The sequence below is a fragment of the Megalobrama amblycephala genome, linkage group LG17 (genome assembly GCF_018812025.1).
Source record: "Megalobrama amblycephala isolate DHTTF-2021 linkage group LG17, ASM1881202v1, whole genome shotgun sequence".
Taxonomy (NCBI): domain Eukaryota; kingdom Metazoa; phylum Chordata; class Actinopteri; order Cypriniformes; family Xenocyprididae; genus Megalobrama; species Megalobrama amblycephala.
Window position 1 is genome coordinate 8,188,964 of NC_063060.1, and position 20,717 is coordinate 8,209,680.

At 35.4% G+C, this 20,717-nt stretch overlaps 3 protein-coding genes across 5 annotated transcripts; 1 reads left to right on the forward strand and 2 right to left on the reverse strand.

The window, feature by feature from the left end:
* Positions 1-946: 946 nt before the first annotated feature.
* ccl20a.3 (chemokine (C-C motif) ligand 20a, duplicate 3) lies at positions 947-3,182 on the reverse strand. The gene is made up of 4 exons (XM_048164177.1): positions 1,982-3,182; positions 1,457-1,556; positions 1,284-1,361; positions 947-1,171 (listed from the first exon to the last, which is right to left on the reverse strand). Exons 1-4 carry the CDS (start codon positions 2,058-2,060, stop codon positions 1,129-1,131), a joined length of 300 nt encoding a protein of 99 aa, XP_048020134.1. The 5' UTR covers positions 2,061-3,182; the 3' UTR covers positions 947-1,128.
* Positions 1,261-14,611, forward strand: ccl20a.4 (chemokine (C-C motif) ligand 20a, duplicate 4). Of its 3 annotated transcripts, XM_048164179.1 has the most exons (6): positions 1,261-1,368; positions 7,110-7,215; positions 13,031-13,095; positions 13,894-14,002; positions 14,138-14,215; positions 14,468-14,611. In XM_048164179.1, the coding sequence occupies exons 2-6, from the start codon at positions 7,202-7,204 to the stop codon at positions 14,487-14,489; spliced, it is 288 nt and encodes a 95-aa protein (XP_048020136.1). In that variant the 5' UTR covers positions 1,261-1,368; positions 7,110-7,201; the 3' UTR covers positions 14,490-14,611. The 3 variants fall into 3 exon arrangements, with proteins under 3 accessions (XP_048020136.1, XP_048020138.1, XP_048020137.1); XM_048164181.1 differs by lacking the exon at positions 1,261-1,368 and having other exon boundaries at positions 7,111-7,215; positions 13,003-13,095; XM_048164180.1 differs by lacking the exons at positions 1,261-1,368; positions 7,110-7,215 and having other exon boundaries at positions 12,646-13,095.
* Positions 14,612-17,175: 2,564 nt separating this feature from the next.
* LOC125251204 (C-C motif chemokine 2-like) lies at positions 17,176-20,511 on the reverse strand. Its single transcript, XM_048164178.1, has 4 exons — positions 18,205-20,511; positions 17,721-17,820; positions 17,549-17,626; positions 17,176-17,460 (listed from the first exon to the last, which is right to left on the reverse strand). Exons 1-4 carry the CDS (start codon positions 18,281-18,283, stop codon positions 17,418-17,420), a joined length of 300 nt encoding a protein of 99 aa, XP_048020135.1. The 5' UTR covers positions 18,284-20,511; the 3' UTR covers positions 17,176-17,417.
* Between the last annotated feature and the right edge of the window lie 206 nt (positions 20,512-20,717).

Consider the following 20,717-nt stretch of genomic DNA (forward strand, 5'->3'; position numbering starts at 1 on the left):
TAACTAAGTAAGTAGCCTGTTCATTTGACAGATTATCTTTCAAGGTTTGTTTATTTTAAACCAGAGAGAAGTTGTTCTGCATTCCAGTGCTTCCTTATAGATGACATCTTTAATGTTATTTCCCAGAGCTGAAGCATGAATGGGGAATTTTTTCACCTAAGCCTTCCCAGGTGAAAAAAAAGTACACTTTTATAATGTACTTAAAGTGCTCTATTTTCGTGCACTAATTTTGTACTTATTATACTAAAAATTCTACTTTAGTGCTTCTTAAGATAATATTAAGAACATCTAAGTGTACTCAACTGTGCTATTTTGAGACACCATGAAAAATGAACTTAAATGCTTTTATACTATCTCTGTATTTAAAAATTGTATTTAGATACCACTTATAGTACATTTGAACCCATAGTATACTACAAGTGGTAACTAAATACAATTTTTAAATACAGAGATAGTATATTAAAAACACATTTTAGTTCATATTTCGTGGTGTCTCAAAATAGCACAGTTGAGTACACTTAGATGTTCTTAATATTATCTTAAGAAGTACTAAAGTAGAATTTTTAGTATAATAAGTACAAAATTAGTGCACGAAAATAGAGCACTTTAAGTACATTATAGAAGTGTACTTTTTTTCACCAGGGCTTTTATAATCTTGTTAATGCTATCATTCTCTGTCCACAGTCACAGCACATTATTCAAATTAAAGAAAGCATGCCATTCGTAGCATGAATTCCTCTGTACTTTCAATCTACTGTATGCACTTTGCATCATATGCAAATCTAGGAAATCAAATTCAAGTTATGGTAATGTGCATTTATTTTACTTCTCTTGTTCTGAAACTCATATATGTATCTAGTTAGAATGATTGTTAAATGTAATTGTTTGAGATACAAGTTTAAAGTTTGAGATATAAGAACCGCAATTAAACACAACATACAAAGTGTTCACTTTCCATAAAAAAATAATTTTAATGCATTGAATTAAAAAGCAAGCAAACAAATCGTACAAAATAACATGCATATACAAATATGCAGAATACATATGCAAATTTCATAAAGAAATAGATCCTCCTCCGTAAAGAATTATTCTTGTAGTAACATCTGTTTAACTTCAGAAGTTGTAAAATTAAACTTTTGAATGTTTTTTGCTGATCGCTTGCACTTTCTCCCTAAAATCAGAAAAGAAATAACAGAATCATTAGCTTCAATTCAATGCTGTTCAATTAATCTGAGTTAATCTGTGTTTATTTATCCACAGAAATCACATATCTGCAAGTTTACCTCAGTTTACGGATGCTCTCCATCACCCATGCTTTGGTGGGGTCTGTGCAAATGTTCCTGCCTCCGTTTGTGTGGAATCTGTGGGGTAAGGAAACATCTTTTAGTTTGTTTTTCTTCAGGAATCTGTCATTCAATACATAATGCACTATGAATACATCTTATACAGTACTTACATTACAGCATTAATGTGGCAGTTTCTTGTCATGTACTGAATGGAATATCCTTTGATGATATGCATTGGTACATTTCCTTTTGTGTACTTTCTGCAACATGCTGTAACACAACAATATTAGCAATGTTAACACATACCGAGTGTGTGTGTGTGTGTGTGTGTGTATATATATATATATATATATATATATATATATATATATATATATATATATAAAAACATCTTCACATTGTGCACCTTTTTATGCACCATTTTAAACACATTTTACACATATCAGTATAATCACAAAATATCACAAAAGACTTATTCTGGTGAAGTTGTGAACGCTATACTCTAAAAAACAACCCATGTTTGGGTCGAATATGAACAAACCCAACCATTCAGTTAAAAAATGTAATTCAAAACTTTAAACCAACTGTTGGGTTTTTCCATATTTGACCCAAACATCGGCGTTTTTAGAGTATGATTGAGCAAGTAGCTGATTACGAATCCACTTATGGAAAAAAGGAAAGAAAGATGTACTTACACAAAGCTGAGGCATCTGCAGAGAGTACACTGAGAGCCACGACCATCATCACGATCACGATAGCTGAAACCCGAGTCATTGTCTCTGTGTCTGTGTGTGTGAGATCCTCAGAGCAAGAGTCAGATGTGAAGTGGGGCAGCAGTGAGAGTGGATGCTTTATATAGGCTGTTGGACGTGGAAACAACCTAGACAGGGTTTTCCGTGCATACGTAAACAGATGTACATGTGTACAAACAAAAAAAAATTACACCACAATGAGATCTTATCTGGCCTGTCAGTCAAATAGGTGCAACAAGGAAGAACAAAGAGGAAAAAATGGCCTGCGGGAGTTTTTTATATTTACTTCCCTGAAAGAGAGAGTGAACCACCAACATATTTGAATTGTTTCCAACTGGTGAATTAATAATGTTGGAAACTCCGAGAGGCCTTTAGTTACAAATTGAAGGTCACTGGAAGAAAGACAAAAATTCTGGACCAGACATCTGCCCAAAATAAACCTGAATGTCTACTTTTGTCCAGGAAGTTTTGACAGAAATATTTTTTTTTTTGTTATATTAAATTAAAGAAAACACTATGTTATTAGAATTAAAGGGTGTGTGGCTTTGATTCATTTGAATGACTTATTAAATGTTAACAATGACTTTTATATACAATTTATTTAATCTGTTTTTTTTTTGTTTTTTTTTGTATTGTGGTATGGTACACTGAAAGAAAATGATACACATGTCACAGCAGCAACACATACAATAAATTAAATATATACAAAATAAATGTAAAAAACAACAACATTTACACCAACTAAAAATAACATGTCAAACGTTATTGCACAGTTTACAGCAAATCACTTAGATTAAACAGTCTTACGGCAGATGGAAGGAAAGACTTTCTATATCTCTCTTTTTAGCAACATAGATAAATGTGTCTATTGCTGAATGAGCTACACATAGCCCACACTGTTTCATAGAGGGGGTGAGATTTATGATTCATAATGGAAGACGGCTTCCTTATCCTTTCTTGCCCCGTTTCATCTACAGAGGGCAGAGGGCACCCACGCTGAACTAGCCTTCCTAATCGGTTTGTTGAGTCTTATTTTTATCCCTGTCAGAAATCCCATCACCCCAACAAACGACAGTATAGAAAGAGTAGATGATACGACAGTCTCATAAAAGGTCATTAAAAGTCTGGCACACACCAAACGATCTCGGTCGACTCAGCAAATGCATATGGCTCTCTGACCCTTCTTAAACAAATAAATCATGTGATCACAACAGTCCAGCTTATTGTTTAAGAAGACTTCAAGATATTTATTAGATTTAACAATTTCAATGTCCACCCCTTGAATATTTACAGGGACAATTTGATGTGTTTTCTTTTGGAAATCAGTTCAGTTTTACTTGCATTAAACTTGCATAAATTTATTTCTTCTTCTAAACACAAAAGAAGATATTTTGAATAATGTCAGTAGCCAAATAGTTGATGGGCCCCATTTTTTCATATGGAAGTCAATGGGGCCCATCAACTGTTTGAAATAATTAACTTTGTTTTAATTTAATTTTTATTTTGATTAAGTTTTAGGAATTAACAGCTCGTAAAAATACTTTATCACTAGAAAAAAATAGCCATTGAACGTGAAAATATTATGCAATCATTTGAGACATTTCTACTCGTATAGAAGCTTTTTGGCATAAAGGGTTGAGTCAAAATTGTGTCAAGAACCGGGTTCTCATCTTTTCTTCTAAAAGTGTATATATGCAACCTATATGTTTTTTATTTATTTATTTATTGTTTTATTAATTATGAATTATTGTATTTAATGGTATTTTTGAATGTATTAGTGTATGACCTTGCTAATCTTAGCAATAAAACTGAGTTTGAGTCTAGTTTAATATTTTAACTGTTTTGTATATTGTGTTATGTAATATATTACATACTGTAACATTATAGTATATTTTGTACAGTATATTGTTTTATGTTAAATGTATTTAACATTTTATATTTATGCATTTGGCAGATGCTTTCATCAAAAGCGATTTATATTGCATTCAATATATACATTTCAGCAGCTCATGCATTTCCTGACAAACGCTATCAAGCGCTACAGGAGTAAACTGAGTAAACTTTGAGTGAACTTTATTGAATATATATAGGCTACAGCTGTGATGTCTTGACCACCTACACTTTTCACACAAATGCTATAGTGACAAATGTTGTAGTGACAAATAAGTGAGTCGAGTTGAGACATTTGTCGGTGAGTAATGGCAAATAAACTAACAAATATCTCCACACTCAATGTTTCAAGGCAAATACATCCAGATTTTATCCTAATAAGCCTATAGTATACCTGCAGTTACTGGGACCAGCACATTAGGGATATATCATGTAATATAGTATTGTAAGTTTCTTAAGTTTTCATATCTGCTTTAAAAATCATTTCAACCAGCAGTAAAACTGAAAACATATCTTTGCTCAAAACAAAATGTGGTGCACTTACAACTTGCAGTGAACTTATCATTGCACTTTTTGTTTACTTTTAATGTAGTTGAAAATTAGTAGAAATTATGAAAATTACTGTTGTATACAAAATAATGTGTTGGCTCAACATGACAATAACAAAATTTGCATCAATCTTTTTGAGTTATAACATCTTCGAATGAAATTATGTTGAACCAACAAACTATACTGAGTTAGAGGAACTTGATAATTTGTAACGAAAACTCAAATTTCTATGTTGATCACTCAAAAAATTAAAGGAGTGTCTATTTACACTAAGTGCAAATAGTGTCCCTTGTTTGCTTTTGCTGAGCTCGCATTTATTTTCAATAAAAATTAAAATAATGTTATAAAAATGGAAATAAACTGCGAACGATATATGCGAATAATATTAAAAGTATATTTTGGGTAGGGTTAGGGGAAGGTGTAGGTTTTTATTCTCCCAATAAGGCAGCATCAATTTAATAATTTTAATAAATATAATCATTTACAATCTATGATAATATTGCATCCTGTTAATGTACAAAAATGCTAAGGTGGAAATAGTATCTGCCAATATAAAGTAGATAGCATCTAATTACTGTCTATTTTTATTGCAAAGAACTGATAATTTTACCTGGTGTAAATAGAATCTATTGCTATTTTCACCTATTGCTAAGAAAATATGATATTTTCACTTAATGTAAACAACCACTGCCAAAAATTAAAGGGGCTATATGTAGGATTCAGAAACCCTTGTTATTAGCGACACTGGTGGCCGTTAAATAAACTGCAGCACGTGCTCGTATTTGCAAAGTTACAGAGCTCAATGCAATGCAAATGGATACATTGTCTTTTAAAGTTATGGCAGTTTAATACCTACAATTACGACTGGTTGGGACTACAACGACCTTCTTCCTGGGTTGGTGACATCACCAACCCTGCAATTAACAGGGTATTAACCCTGCCCCTTGGAACACGCAACAAAGTGGGCAAGGCCAATAAGTCAATAAGTCTATGTTATTAGACTTAAAGGGTGTGTGGCTTTGATTCATTTGAATGACTTATTAAATGTTAACAATGACTTTTATATACAATTTATTTAATCTTTTTTTTTGTATTGTGGTATGGTACACTGAAAGAAAATGATACACATGTCACAGCAGCAACACATACTATAAATTAAATATATACAAAATAAATGTAAAAAACAACATTTACACCAACTAAAAATAACATGTCAAATGTTATTGCACAGTTTACAGCAAATCACTTAGATTAAACAGTCTTACGGCAGATGGAAGGAGAGACTTTCTATATCTCTCTTTTTAGCAACATAGATAAATGTGTCTATTGCTGAATGAGCTACACATAGCCCACACTGTTTCATAGAGGGGGTGAGATTTATGATTCATAATGGAAGACGGCTTCCTTATCCTTTCTTGCCCCGTTTCATCTACAGAGGGCAGAGGGCACCCACGCTGAACTAGCCCTCCTAATCGGTTTGTTGAGTCTTCATTTTTATCCCTGTCAGAAATCCCATCACCCCAACAAACGACAGTATAGAAAGAGTAGATGATATGTTAAACCAACAAACTATACTGAGTTAGAGGAACTTGATAATTTGTAACGAAAACTCAAATTTCTATGTTGATTACTCAAAAAATTAAAGGAGTGTCTATTTACACTAAGTGCAAATAGCGTCCCTTGTTTGCAAATGCTATTTACACTAGCTTTACACTAGTGCAGCAGTAGTAAGTAAGGCTCGCAGACCTGGCTTTTAATGTGATCGATGCGGGTACGAATCCGCTTTTTGCTGAGCTTGCATTTATTTTCAATAAAAATTAAAATAATGTTCTAAAAGTGAAAATAAACTGCGAACGATATATGTGAATAATATTAAAAGTGTTTTTTGGGTAGGGTTAGGGGAAGGTGTAGGTTTTTATTCTCCCAATAAGGTAGCATCAGTTTAATAATTTTAATAAATATAATCATTTACAGTCTATGATAATATTGCATTCTGTTAATGTACAAAAATGCTGAGGTGCAAATAGTATCTGCCAATATAAAGTACAGATAGCATCTAATTACTATCTACTCTTATTGCAAAGAACTGATACTTTTACATGGTGTAAATAGACTCTATTGCTATTTTCACCTAGTGTAAACAGCATCTATTGCTAAGAAAATATGCTATTTTCACTTAATGTAAACAGCCACTGCCCAAAATTAAAGGGGCTATATGTAGGATTCAGAAACCCTTGTTATTAGCGACACTGGTGGCCGTTAAATAAACTGCAGCACGTGCTCTTATTTGCAAAATTACATCGCTTAAAGTTCAATGCAAATGGATACATTGTCTTTTAAAGTTTAATGCCTACAATTACGACTGGTTGGAACTACAACGACCTTCTTCCTGGGTTGGTGACATCACCAACCCTGCAATTAACAGGGTATTAACCCTGCCCCTTGGAACACGCAACAAAGTGGGCAAGGCCATGTCGCGTGATATTACGGAAGAGGAAGAGTTGTTGTAGTAGTGTTGTTGCCATGCCATCGAAACGCTGTTATTTATGAATAGCAGAATTAAAATTTATGTTTAATTCTGTTCCTGACAATTATAATCCTAATTTAGCTGTGTATTCTGCACATTTCACAGAAGACAGCTTCCAGAATTCAATGCTGGATTTGCACAAATATTATTACTGAAGGATGAAGCATTTCCCACTTTAAAAGCAGAAGCTGCTGTTTATGGGCCCCAACCTGTAAGTATGTTTTATTATTTGTACATGTTTTTTAAATATATAGTTTCTGTTGCTATTTTTTGGTTGCATCAAGGACGTAAACAAAGACCAACACGGTTTGGTTTCGCTAGCCAGTTAGCTATATTCTATTGCATACTTCTCCAACAAACGCCAACAAACACCAACAAACTTCTATGTTCATAGACAAACAGTTGTTCATGCTATAAATTAAACGATACCTTTACAAAAATGCTACTACTCAGTCATGTATTCAGCTACAGTAAAGCTCTAATATTGAAAGCTAACATAAACAGCAGTAACATTTACAAGTGACAGCATATCTAAACACTTTGACACAAATACAAACGGAAATACTTACCATTCAGAAACATCCTTTAAAAGCCATGCTTGCAGAGGTTCTGCTTGACCCTCTTCATTACTGCTATCTGGGGCTGATTCGGGCTCAAATTGATAAGGCAATATTGACGCCATTATTTAAATTTCCACCGAAGCACATGCAACTATTACCCGTAATGGTAAGGGGCGTAGCTTTTCCGGACAACATGCACTTGGCGCTTCAGCGAATCACAATACACTGGACCAGCTAACCAATCTGAGCACATTGCGTATTTTGGAGGGAGTGGTATCATAGAACCAGGAAGTTAACCGGCTGTTCAAATGACAATGGAAACATCAGTGTAGAATAAAGGTAAATTATATGAAAAATACTGCATTTTTTAAAAAACATAGCATTAAGACATGTTAAACTCTGCCCCATAAACACAATCAAGCCTAGAAAAAAGCCAGTGAACCACCCCTTTAAAGGGCGCATATGTCCCTATAGGCGGATGCCCACACACACGTACACTCTGCTTGTTACACACAGGGATGCGAAGCAGCACACAAACATTTTTAAATATTAAAAATAAAAGGATTTCTCTCTGGAGAAGCGTTCAGTCTTTCAACTTGTAAATTCTGCCATGTAAATAGCAAATCCGCCATGGTGCAAGCACGACTGGCTTTTAAAGGGAATGGAAGATGAGACTTTGATTGGTTTATTGAACAAAAAACACACCCATGACTCATTAAGAGATTAGTACAACCCTTTTGGACCATGCGTCTGGTACACCGACCATTTTTTCCATCGTTAAACTAGTAAAGGAGGATTGGAACATCCCCTAAGTGCACTTGCACTGTGTTTCAGACCATGTGCTTAGATCATTAAAATAGGGCCCTATTTCTGGCTATGTGAGACATATTTTGAATGAATCCCTTTTCTTTGCATGACACATTGGCATTACCGTACAGAATTGCTGTTTTGGCATTATCCTGAACATTTTATAATAAGCATTCATTTCATGTGTAATTGACTGAAAGGAGGCTCTCGGGAGCATGCATTAACATCATATTCTTTTGATTTTCCCAGCAAAATGTTCAGAGTCCTTTACATAAAAATCAGTCTACATGCTTTAATAGACAACTTAGGAAGCCGGAAAAGGTCTTGTTTCATTATAAGCTGTTCACACACTAGCAATAAAAAAAGCAATTAATAAATAAAAATTCTTACATATAGCCCCTTTAAGTTGCTCCAGCTACTAGCCCTGGAACCAATTAATCTTATCTATTTCATTTAAAATCCACAGCTAGCATAGTAAATGTTAAATGTGCCTAATTTAGCACGTACATTTAATAAACAAGTAATATTTGTCACTGGCATGCAGTCATTATGCAATGTTTACCTGTAGTCTACTCTTCAGCACAATGGTAAACATGAAAACTTCTCTTACATAACAGCATTGAACACTTACAGGTTTTCTCTGCACTAAAAACAAATAAAATAACACTTAATTTCAACATTTATTCTCCTTTTCCAGTCCTATGCAACACTTGCTGGGAACTAGAAATTCACAAGTTATCAAGACAGTTTAATTAAGTTAGGCCTACTACAACCATTCAATGTAGTTCAAATCAAATCAATTAATGCAGAAATTTGAGTTTAAATTATTAATATTAAGTTAATGTAATCATCAACATTATTATGCTAACAGAACTCAACATCAAGTCAATAAATTTTAATTTTTAACTTGGCTACCATGTATTTATTTAACTTGTGGTAAAAGGTCCCCTGAATTAAAACATTTGTACTATTTAAAGTGTTATTGACCAACATTTGTTCTCAAAGACACAGCAGCACATGGAATATTTTACATACTCTCAAACCACATGGAATCGCCAGTTCAGATGGAGCGATAATGATTTGCTAAAGAGTGTCATGGTCCGTTTGACTTAGGAATTTTGAAACAAAGAACCTTTTAGCAACTGGGAATATCCACCAGGACAGGGACTCAAACCTTAACCTTTTGGTTATAGAGTGAAAGCATTATGGAGTTATGATTGTATCGTATCTTATGATTATATAACAGTTTTAAAACCACACACACACATGCATGCACACATATGGATCGTTCTGAGCTACTCATACGTTCAGCGGCGTCCTCATTTCCACATGCTAATGTGTGGTTTCTAATGCGGGTTAGCTGACTTTCGTAATTTTTTCTAGGTCATAAAGTTTTATGTAACTCATGTCCTAAAATCAGAAAGTGAAATAGGTCATAAGAGTTAGAACAAAGCCTTACAGTGCTCCTTTAGCAATGAATCACTTCCCTTCAAACCCACAGTCTTCACTTTAGTTTTGTTGCATGACTTTTAAAACACCAATTTTAATGTCACTTGAAAGCATTTCTCTCCATAATGGTTTTACTAAAACATTCTCAGATTCTTTTATTCACACCTCCAGGTTTAGAGAAGTGTCATGCTGCTTGACATTTTGAGTTTAATTTCTACGAAAGAAACTTTTGATGTTATATGGGGGAGTGTCTGAAGAATTATTGCGTTATCTCATATTAAGTCAATCCTACTTTTTCTTCTCACCATACACTGTGATCTGATCTAAAGCTGCGAAAAGAGAATGTGATGAGTGATTTCCTTGAAAGGCGGATGCCTTTGACCACCCAATGTCTAAATGTTAGACTAGATGTTTAAATTAACTGTGTTATTTATATTATTTTAGCTCCCACATTATATTAAGTGTCTTTAACTACTATGTAAGATTTATATCAATCATTTGATATGATGCACTTATTGCGTATACGTACATGCTTTTACATTGTGCTTATATTTTTAAAATATAATTACATATGTAAATAATTTCTTTAAATACATTAGTGTTATTTTAGTTTTATTATAGTTCTATTAATATTTTGAATTAGCTTTTATTTTTATATTTTTAGGTCATGTTCATTTTAGTTAAAATTTTTGTTGTGCTTTTGTCATTTTTTGTTTTATTTTAAAATATTGCTATTTAGGTTTAATTAATTTTATTTTCAGTTTTAGTTTTTATAATTTTAGTGCTTCAACTTATTTTTTCTAAGGTTTTCGGTGTAAGTTTTTGAACTAATATTTATATTTTATTTTAGTTCATATTTATTTTAGTAGTTTTAGTTTTAGATAATAATAATCCTACCCTACATCTACCCCTTAACCCACCTTAACCCACCCTTAAACCTAACATTACCATGACCTTACCCTTATCTCACCTCAATAGCAGCAAAAGTGTTTTGCAATACAACATGAACACAATAAGTATACTGTACCAAATGTTTTTTTTTTTTTTTTTCTTAATTGAATTATGTTAAAGACACTTAATATAAAGTGTGACCTCATTTAATCTTTGTGACAAATTTGCCTGATTGTCACCACCTAAGGGAGCGGCACAGAAAGTAGATGTGTGTAAATGATATTTAACATGAGTAACTTATCTGGGTAAGGGTGTGAAATATCACACCTTTCTTAAAAATGGGTTAGCACTTTAGTCTTGTTTTGCATGCACATATAATTACAATAACTGAGTAATAACAAGGTAATAACCCTTACCTCAAAACCTAACCTCATCTTACCCAGTATTAGGTAGGTACACTGTAAGTACACATATGTGTACATACTTTAAAATTCATGAATTCATGATTCATGAAAAACAGTATTTTTGGTGTGCTCACTGTTTAATGTTTAATGAACATTTGCCTGACTTTGTCTAACATTGAGGGAAGGAATTCAGATACTGCCAATGAGATGAATCACACACGAAACAAATTTTCAAGCTAAACCTTTCTGTGAAGATCTGCTCTGAGTGTCATTGTCTCTATTTGCTTATGTTAATAGTATATAAATATATACTATTTGTACAATACATTAAATATAATTTTTAAGTGTTGTGTTTCTACAGGCCAAATACACGTTATTTATACATTATTTTAATAATATAATCAGAATAAAAAAAATTAAAAAAACACTTTTTTCCCATATTGCATATATATATTTAATTGTTTAGGTTAGGTTTTTTCTATTTAGGTTTTTAGCACTGTTTTCCTTGCTTACAATTATTATTATTTTTTTCTAAATAAACATTATAGTTCATTTATGTAAGTGAGGATAGCAAAATAAAGTAAACTGTGACATATTATACCTAAAAAAAAAAATTTCATACAGTGGACTACCAGTAAAACTGATAAAAAAAATTTGGAACCAAAAATGATTCAGACACTTTGACCTGACCATGTTTTGCTTAAGTGTTATCTGACATAATTAAGATTAATTGTTTCTGACACAGTTTAACTCTGAGATCTTGTCATATTTTATTACCATTTTTTTTAAACTATAGTGAATAAACTGAATTAATGAATGAAATGTTCAAGGTGTCTGAATACATTTGGGTTTGACTGTATATATACTTACACACATACATGCATACAAACATACATATACATACATGAGCTGTACATTTGTCAAATTCTTGTATAATTACCTTTTTTATCACTTATTGATGTTTAAAAATGTTTTTTTTAAAGGGGAACAGTCAAACCTCCTAAAATAAACATCTCATCTTATACAGTACATTCATACTGTACATTTTACCTGAAAATTGAGGGAAAAATGTCCATCTACATGTTTACCCAGGTACAGTTTTTTAAACTAAACAAACTTTTTAAATTTACAATTTTTTATATGAATTAAAGATAGTCTGTTCTTAAAATTGAATTTTCATTTTTTAACATTAAAATGAGGCTGCCTTTTTTACAGTCAGAGTGATTATGATAATTATACTTTTTTGCATTAAATTCATTACGTTATAGGCAAGAATTATATTTACTGTTATATAATGTTTAGTGTCTAAACCGATAGTTTCATTGACACAATGCATTGAAAAAAAAAATTTACACCAATTTCAGCTTAAAAAGTTCAGTTGCTGCCTTAAATTAAGTATTATCAAATTGGTATTACAAGTCATTTCAACTTAAATTATATTTAACTGACTTAGAAAATCTTGAATCTTGTATAACTAAAGAAAAAAAAAAGAAAAAATGGGTAGTTTGAAATAGTTGAAATTATTTTCATGACTTAAAGTATAATGTAAAAATATTTTTCCTTGATCATATCATTTTTTGCTAATTATTATTATTTTAACAAAATGAATGTTTCATTGATAATCAAAGCACAGAACCTATAATATTTAGAGGGATGGAATATCCCACTTTAGAAATTTACCTGGCCTACTAATATTTAACACCCAGATTTTCCCCGTCTTCCACCCCCAGTGATGTGGTCTTCAAATTCCCCTCATGAACAGCTATATAATGTAGATTTTGGGGATGCTATTCATCATCACCATCCTCAACATTGCTGCTACTCTCCGCACAACTAACTTATCAAAAACTTTTGATCAATTTCAAAATTTTCTTTTTCATCTATAAGTGGCTCTTATCCCTCTCATGATGAACAGACTCGTCCTGACGTCATCGACTCTGCTGCTGTTGCTGTGTGTCTGCGTCACTTTGAGTCAAAGCAGTAAGTAAAACTGACTTTTATCAGACATTCTCTTTGGTTTCAAGTGGTTTTTCAGAGCTTTGAATTCAGAAGGCTGTTCTTGAAATGTAACCTCATGCATTTTTAATATATTTCACACATTTGGGACGAACACGTTTACCATGGCTGAGACGCTGCCATGCTTGATTATCAGATCTTTTGCAAATGATTTGTGATGAATTTACATCTTAACTCAGTGGTGAATTGAAGAGAAAAATGTAACATTTCTAACTTATCTTAGCATCACTTGACATGGTTCTGTTTTTGCAGTTGCATCACTTAAGCAAAAAAAAATCAGTCATGATTTACTAACCTTAATAATGTTCCAAACCTGTATGTTGTTAATTTTGTGAAACAAAACAGAGAAATTTTAAAGAATATTTATTTAACATATATTTATTTATTTAAAATGGTCATTTTTTCATATGACTCCAAGATGCCTTTGGTTCTAGCAATGTTAAACGGATTTCACAAATAAGTTATTGTACTTATAGAGATTCAAAGACAGAATCCCACTGGAATCAAATTAACATATTTTATTGTTAATTTTAAACACATACATGTAAATTTAACTGATGATTTTACCCAAAGGGACTTTAAATAGAGAAACAAAAGCAATTTGTCACATAGCCAACAATATTCATAATATACAATGCTAGGTTTCCTACCAGGAAAGAGGGCGGCCTTGTGGATTAATGAATCTTTAAATGAACTCATGGGACAGGTTAGTTGGTCAGGTATCATAGAATCACATGAACTGAGATTCTGTCACGTGTTCAGGTCCGGTGAGGTGCTGTACCAAGTATTCATCGCAGCCTTTTCCTGTTAATCGGCTGAAAGACTTCACACTGCAGGACTCCACCATGACCTGCAACATAGAAGCTGTCATGTGAGTAACAACTCTGGTTCTGTCTTAAATATATTAAAATTACATGTCTGGGATATTAATGTTATGACATAACAATGCGAAAGAACAATCTGTGATATCTGTAATACTTAATCTAGAACATTCTCTCTCCTGCAGTTTTACCACGATAAAGGACAGACTGATCTGTGCCAACCCTGATGATCTATGGGTTCAGAATGCCATCACACATATCCAGTGAGTTCAGCATTACATATACTTACATTTGATTCTTAAAAACAGTGTATATACTGAAGGACAGTGAGCACAAAATGTAACTTTAGTTGTGAATATGACTAAACCGACAAACGTAGTCCTGACCCAGTTCAAAGTTTTGTAAAATGTAATTATTTTTAATGTCTTTATCTCCTTATGCTGAATATACTGGTGAATGAGCTGAAGTTAAAACTTGAGAAGACTATATTAACCATTTTATTTTGTTTCTCGTAGGGAAAAGAAAAAGTCAGCATAACATGGACATCGTCAACTTGGTCTAAAACTGCCTTAAGCTGAAACAAACCTACAGTAATATAAAGCACATGTATTAGAATTTATTTTTGTAATTAATAAATTAATATTTTGTTTTGACAGCAACAATGTGTCTTTTTGTTTTGTCTGCTATTGTTTCATCTTCAACATTTCTAATAAGGTTGAGTTTGAAGTGTTTTCACAATATTTTATGCTCACAAGGCTGCTCTGGCATTACAACACTAAATAAATCTTTACAGTAGTACGCCTGGGAAAGATAGAAATATGTTTAACCTTTTAGGTAAAAATGAAAAGAAAAAAAAACTTTTAAGTGGAGTTACATGTTTGTGAGGACACAAAGTAGACAGTAGGGGGCAGTATGTATCCACTTGCCAGTAGCCCAAAACCCAAAATACGCTTTTAACCTTTAATGTTTTTTAATTATTGAAAATTTGTTATACTTTTACAGTTAATCTGTGCAAATAGAAGTGATTAATGTAGACAGACTATCATTGTGATTTTACAGCACAACATAGCTACTTAACAGTCTTTTCCTGATCATGTTCACTCTGAAACCACAGTATGCAGTTGCATTAACATTTATAATTATACAAATTATTACAGTGAAAAGTATAGCAAAGTATTGCAACTAGTAGCTAGGAATATATTGTATAGCTAAGAATATATTGGTTTTTTTTTTTTTAACAACTAAGCACAAGTTTTACCATCTATAGTGTAAAGCTGCAGACTTCCATCAAACCTCCGTATTCTGGTAGGGATCATTTTATTGGCTCTAGTCCATTAAACAATTATGGATCAGTCAATGTGATTAGAGCTCAGGTGGAAGACCAACATTCAACATATCATCATAAATTGATTGTGGTGTGCTTGGGTTTTCAGTACCCTCCTAGGACATGCATTATCAGAGTTTGGTTGCACTTTATTTTATATTATGTGAACTTGTGTGTACTTACAGTGTACTTAAGAAAATACACAGGTAATATGAGGAAACTACATGGGTTAAGGTTAGGTTTAGGGGTATGATCAAGTTTAGTACCTAGTTATTACCCAGTTATTGCAATTTCTAAAATAAGTACATAGTATGTACATGAGGCTGTGGTGAACTGGCCATCTGTCCAGGGTTCTTTCCCCTGTCTCTGACCTAGGCTCCAGGCCAATGACTTAGAAAATCGTGTAAGGAATAGATAGAGAGAGAGAGATATACATGTGGATGTTACCTTCTTATACTGTTATTTACAACCTAAACTGGACAAATTAGCCTGAGACTGCAATCAGTTTTATTTGACCCAAATATTGTTTAAAAATGACTATATGTTCTGTCAGGTTGGATGGTAAACGTTGGTGGACAGCCATTTTTAGGTCTCTCCAGAGATGCTCAATTGGGTTTAAGTCAGGGCTCTGGCTGGGCCATTCAAGAACAGTCATGGAGTTGTTGTGAAGCCACTCCTTCGTTATTTTAGCTGTGTGCTTAGGGTCATTGTCTTGTTGGAAGGTAAACCTTCAGCCCAGTCTGAGGTCCTGAGCACTCTGGAGAAGGTTTTCGTCCAGGATATCCCTGTACTTGGCCGCATTCATCTTTCCCTCGATTGCAACCAGTCGTCCTGTCCCTGCAGCTGAAAAACACCCCCACAGCATGATGCTGCCACCACTATGCTTCACTGTTGGGACTGTATTGGACAGTTGATGAGCAGTGCCTGGTTTTCTCCACACATACCGCTTAGAATTAAGGCCAAAAAGTTCTATCTTGGTCTTGGTCCCAGAGAATCTTATTTCTCACCATCTTGGAGTCCTTCAGGTGTTTTTTAGCAAACTCCATGCGGGCTTTCATGTGTCTTGCACTGAGGAGAGGCTTCCGTCGGGCCACTCTGCCATAAAGCCCCGACTGGTGGAGGGCTGCAGTGATGGTTGACTTTCTACAACTTTCTCCCATCTCCCGACTGCATCTCTGGAGCTCAGCCACAGTGATCTTTGGTTTCTTCTTTACCTCTCTCTCCAAGGCTCTTCTCCCCCGATAGCTCAGTTTGGCCGGACGTCCAGCTCTAGGAAGGGTTCTGGTCATCCCAAACGTCTTCCATTTAAGGATTATGGAGGCCACTGTGCTCTTAGGAACCTTAAGTGCAGCAGAAATATTTTTGTAACCTTGGCCAGATCTGTGCCTTGCCACAATTCTGTCTCTGAGGTCTTCAGACAGTTCCTTTGACCTCATGATTCTCATTTGCTCTGACATGCACTGTGAGCTGTAAGGTCTCATATAGACAGGTGTGTGGCTTTCCTAATCAAGTCCAATCAGTATAATCAAACACGGCTGGACTCAAATGAAGGTGTAGAACAATCTCAAGGATGATCAGAAGAAATGGACAGCACCTGAGTTAAATATATGAGTGTCACAGCAAAGGGTCTGAATACTTAGGACCATGTGATATTTCAGTTTTTATTTTTTAATAAATCTACAAAAATGTCAACAATTCTGTGTTTTTCTGTCAGTATGGGGTGCTGTGTGTACATTAATGAGGAAAAAAAAATAACTTAAATGATTTTAGCAAATGGCTGCAATATAACAAAGAGTGAAAAATTAAAGGGGGTCTGAATACTTTCCATACCCACTGTATGTAAGTATATGTGAAAAATTAGAAAAGAGCAAAAACAAAGAAGAAATTGATTAAAAAATAAATCATGACTGCATAACAGCAAAAGTAGGTGGCAATATGCACACAGGATGCAATGCGCCAAAGAAGAAGAAACGCAAGCCTGATCGGGGTGTACCGTTCCGAATTGTACCGAACTGTACTGAACCGAACCTAACCGCCCAGTGGAAATGAGGCATTAAATTACAGCAAAGTCTAACAGTGGATCCTCCTCCATAAGGAATTATTCTTGTAGTAACATCTGTTTAGCTTCAGAAGTTGTAAAATTATACTTGTGAATGTTTTTTGCTGATTGCTTGCACTTTCTCCCTAAAATCAGAAAAGAAATTACAGAATCATTAGCTTCAATTCCATGCTGTTCAATTAATCTGAGTTAATCTCATCTTTACAAGTTTACCTCAGTTTACGGATGCTGTCAATCACCCATGCTTTGGTGGGGTCTGTGCAAATGTTCTTTCCTCCGTTTGTGTGGAATCTGTGGGGTAAGGAAGCATCTTTCGTTTGTTTTTCAACAGGAATCAGTCATTCAATACATAATGCACTATGAATGCATCTTATACAGTACTTACATTATAGCATTAATGTGGCAGTTTCTCATGTCCTGAATAGAATATCCTTTGATAATTTGCATTGGTACTTTTCCTTTTTTATTGTACCTTCTGCAACATGCTGTAACACAACAATATTAGCATGTTAACATACTGAGCTGTGTGTGTATGTAAGTATTTATATAAACATCTTCACATTATGCACCTGTTAAACACATTTTAAACATATCAGTATTCAGTGTAATCACAAAATATCACAGTTTACTTATTCCAGTGAAGTTGTGAACACTATACTCTAAAAAAACAACCCATGTTTGGGTCAAATATGAGCAAACCCAACCATTCAGTTTAAAAATTTAAATAAAAACTTTAAACCAACAGTTGGGTTTTTTCATATTTGACCCAAACATGGGTTGAAACAACCCAGAATTTTTTTAGAGTATGATTGAGCAAGTAGCTGATTACGAATCCACTTATGGAAAAAAAGAAAGAAAGGTGTACTTACACAAAGCTGAGGCATCTGCAGAGAGTACACTGAGAGCCACAACCATCAGCACGATCACGATAGCTGAAACCCGAGTCATTGTCTCTGTGTCTGTGTGTGTGAGATCCTCAGAGCAAGAGTCAGATGTAAAGTGGTGCAGCAGTGAGAGTGGATGCTTATTTAGGCTGTTGGATTTAAAAAAAACAACCTAGACAGGGTTTTCTGTGCATACGTAAACAGATGTACATGTGTACAAAAAAAAAAAAAAAACACCTCAATGAGATCTTATCTGGCCTCTCAGTCAAATAGGTGCAACAAGGAAGAACAAAGAGGAAAAAATGGTCTGTTGGAGTTTTTTACATTTACTTTCCTGAAAGAGAGAGTGAACCACCAACATATTTGAATTGTTTCCAACTGGTGAATTAATAATGTTGGAAACTCCGAGAGGCCTTTAGTTACAAATTGAAGGTCACTGGAAGAAAGACAAAAATTCAGGACCAGACATCTGCCAAAAATAAACCTGAATGTCTACTTTTGTCCAGGAAGTTTTGACAGAAATAATTTTGTGTTATAGTAAAGAAAACGTCTCGGGTTACTTGTGTAAGCCTGGTTCCCTGAATAAGGGAACGAGACGCTATGTCATATGACGTTATGGGAACCCTCTGCATGATTGTGTCGTGAAGCACTCTTGTATCTAACCAATAATGTGACGAGACATCAGAGGCAGGTGACGTCATGGACCAGGAAACTATAAAGCATACCCAGAACAAAGAACGCTAGCTTCTGGATTATGGCTGAAGCAAGACGCTCACAGGTATGCTGGGGGTACGGCAACGTGACGTAGCGTCTCGTTCCCTTATTCAGGGAACCAGGGTTACACAAGTAACCCGAGACGTTCCCTTTCATGGGAACTGTCGACGCTACATCATATGACGTTATGGGAACACTGTCCCAACTACGCCGTAGAACCAAGTACTGTACCTGTCTGTTATCTTGTAGACAGAACTGAGGACCCCGGAGTGGAGCCTACGTCCAGGTTGTAAAACCTAATAAATGTGTGCTGAGATGACCATCCAGCTGAACCACATATGTCATTAATGGATACTCCTGACATTAAGGCCTTTGAGGCCGCCATACCCCTAGTAGAGTGGACACGGACAGCTAATGGAGATGGCTGTCCGGCTGCCTCATAAGCAAGTGAGATAGCCTCGACCACCCACTTGCTCATTCTCTGCTTAGATGCTGGGCCTCCTTTCTTAGGAGACCCGTAACACACAAACAATTGATCTGTTTTTCCCCACAGGGCAGCTCTGTGGACATATCCATCTAAAGCCCTCACTGGGCAGAGCAGATTGAGTTTCTCCTGATCCGAAGTAAGATAGAAGGCCTGAAGTACAATGGCACCTGGGACGTTGGTGGGTACCTTAGGCACCTGGTCTAGTGTGCAGGAACGCTTTGACCATTCCAGGTGCGAATTCCAAACACAAAGGAACAACTGAAAGTGCTTGAAGATCTCCTATTCTTTTAAGAGATGAAATAGCCAGTAGAAATATGGTCTTTAAGGGTGAGGAATTTCTCTGAAACTTCCTCTAGTGGTTCGAAGGGAGCCTCAGCTAACCCTTCTAATACCACGGCCAAGTCCCAGGCCTCAGCCTCAGAGTACCATGGAGGAAGTGTATAAAAAGGGGGTCTCGACCTACCGAGGAATCCCCCAGGGGAGCATGGCTGAAATGGCCACATACAACTTCCTCGTGGAGGGAGCTCTGGAGTGGAGTATGGTCTCCACAACCTCAGTTGGGAGACCAACATATATGAGCCTGGCTCCCTCAGAGGCCAGGCCCACAGTTTCCGTAGTTCTGGGCATGGATGAATTATCATGCCACCCGCTTGAGACAGGAGGTCCTGCCTGAGAGGAAGCTCCATCAAGGGGCCATCTAGAAGTGACACTAGGTCTGAGAACCATATTTTGGTTGGCCAGTACAGGGCTATCAATATTAGACTGACCCCTTCCTGGCGTACTTTCTCCAGAACTCCCAGGAGCAGAGCGAACGGGGAAATGCATACAGACGCAGCCTCGGCCATGTCTGTACCACGGCATCCAGACCCAATAATGGTGCTGGATGAGATAGGGAGAACCACAGTGGACACTGGGTTGATTCCCCTGAAGCAAATAGGTCGATTTCAGCTTGACCGAAGTTTTCCAAAGTGAGCTCCACCACCTCGGGGTGGAGTCTCCATTCCCCGGGCCTCAGCCCCTGCCTCGACAGGGCGTCTGCTCCCACATTTTGATGCCCTCAGGTCTGGGAGGAAGTATTTTACTGCAAGAAATACCGCCATCATTTCCAGCCAATTTATGTGCCAGGAACTCTGATGGTCCTCCCAGAGACCCTGAGCTGAGCGACCACTCATGATCGCCCCCCAGCCCATGAGGGAAGCATCCGTCGTAAGCATTACGCGATGTCGAGAAGTCCCCAACACAGGTCCTGGGACAGGAACCAAGGCTTTTTCCACATGACCAGAGCACGAAGGCATCG

Excerpts from the sequence above, each read along its gene's own strand:
- ccl20a.3 (XM_048164177.1), bottom strand. The coding sequence starts at position 2,060 with ATGACTCGGGTTTCAGCTATCGTGATCGTGATGATGGTCGTGGCTCTC. Across the intron at positions 1,362-1,456 it reads TGCCACATTAATGCTGTAAT|ATTCCACACAAACGGAGGCA; the intron begins GTAAGTACTGTA and ends CTTACCCCACAG. Across the intron at positions 1,172-1,283 it reads GAGAGCATCCGTAAACTGAG|GGAGAAAGTGCAAGCGATCA; the intron begins GTAAACTTGCAG and ends TTCTGATTTTAG.
- ccl20a.4 (XM_048164179.1), top strand. Across the intron at positions 14,003-14,137 it reads TGCAACATAGAAGCTGTCAT|TTTTACCACGATAAAGGACA; the intron begins GTGAGTAACAAC and ends TCTCTCCTGCAG. Across the intron at positions 14,216-14,467 it reads AATGCCATCACACATATCCA|GGAAAAGAAAAAGTCAGCAT; the intron begins GTGAGTTCAGCA and ends TGTTTCTCGTAG.
- LOC125251204 (XM_048164178.1), bottom strand. The coding sequence starts at position 18,283 with ATGACTCGGGTTTCAGCTATCGTGATCGTGCTGATGGTTGTGGCTCTC. Across the intron at positions 17,627-17,720 it reads TGCCACATTAATGCTATAAT|ATTCCACACAAACGGAGGAA; the intron begins GTAAGTACTGTA and ends CTTACCCCACAG. Across the intron at positions 17,461-17,548 it reads GACAGCATCCGTAAACTGAG|GGAGAAAGTGCAAGCAATCA; the intron begins GTAAACTTGTAA and ends TTCTGATTTTAG.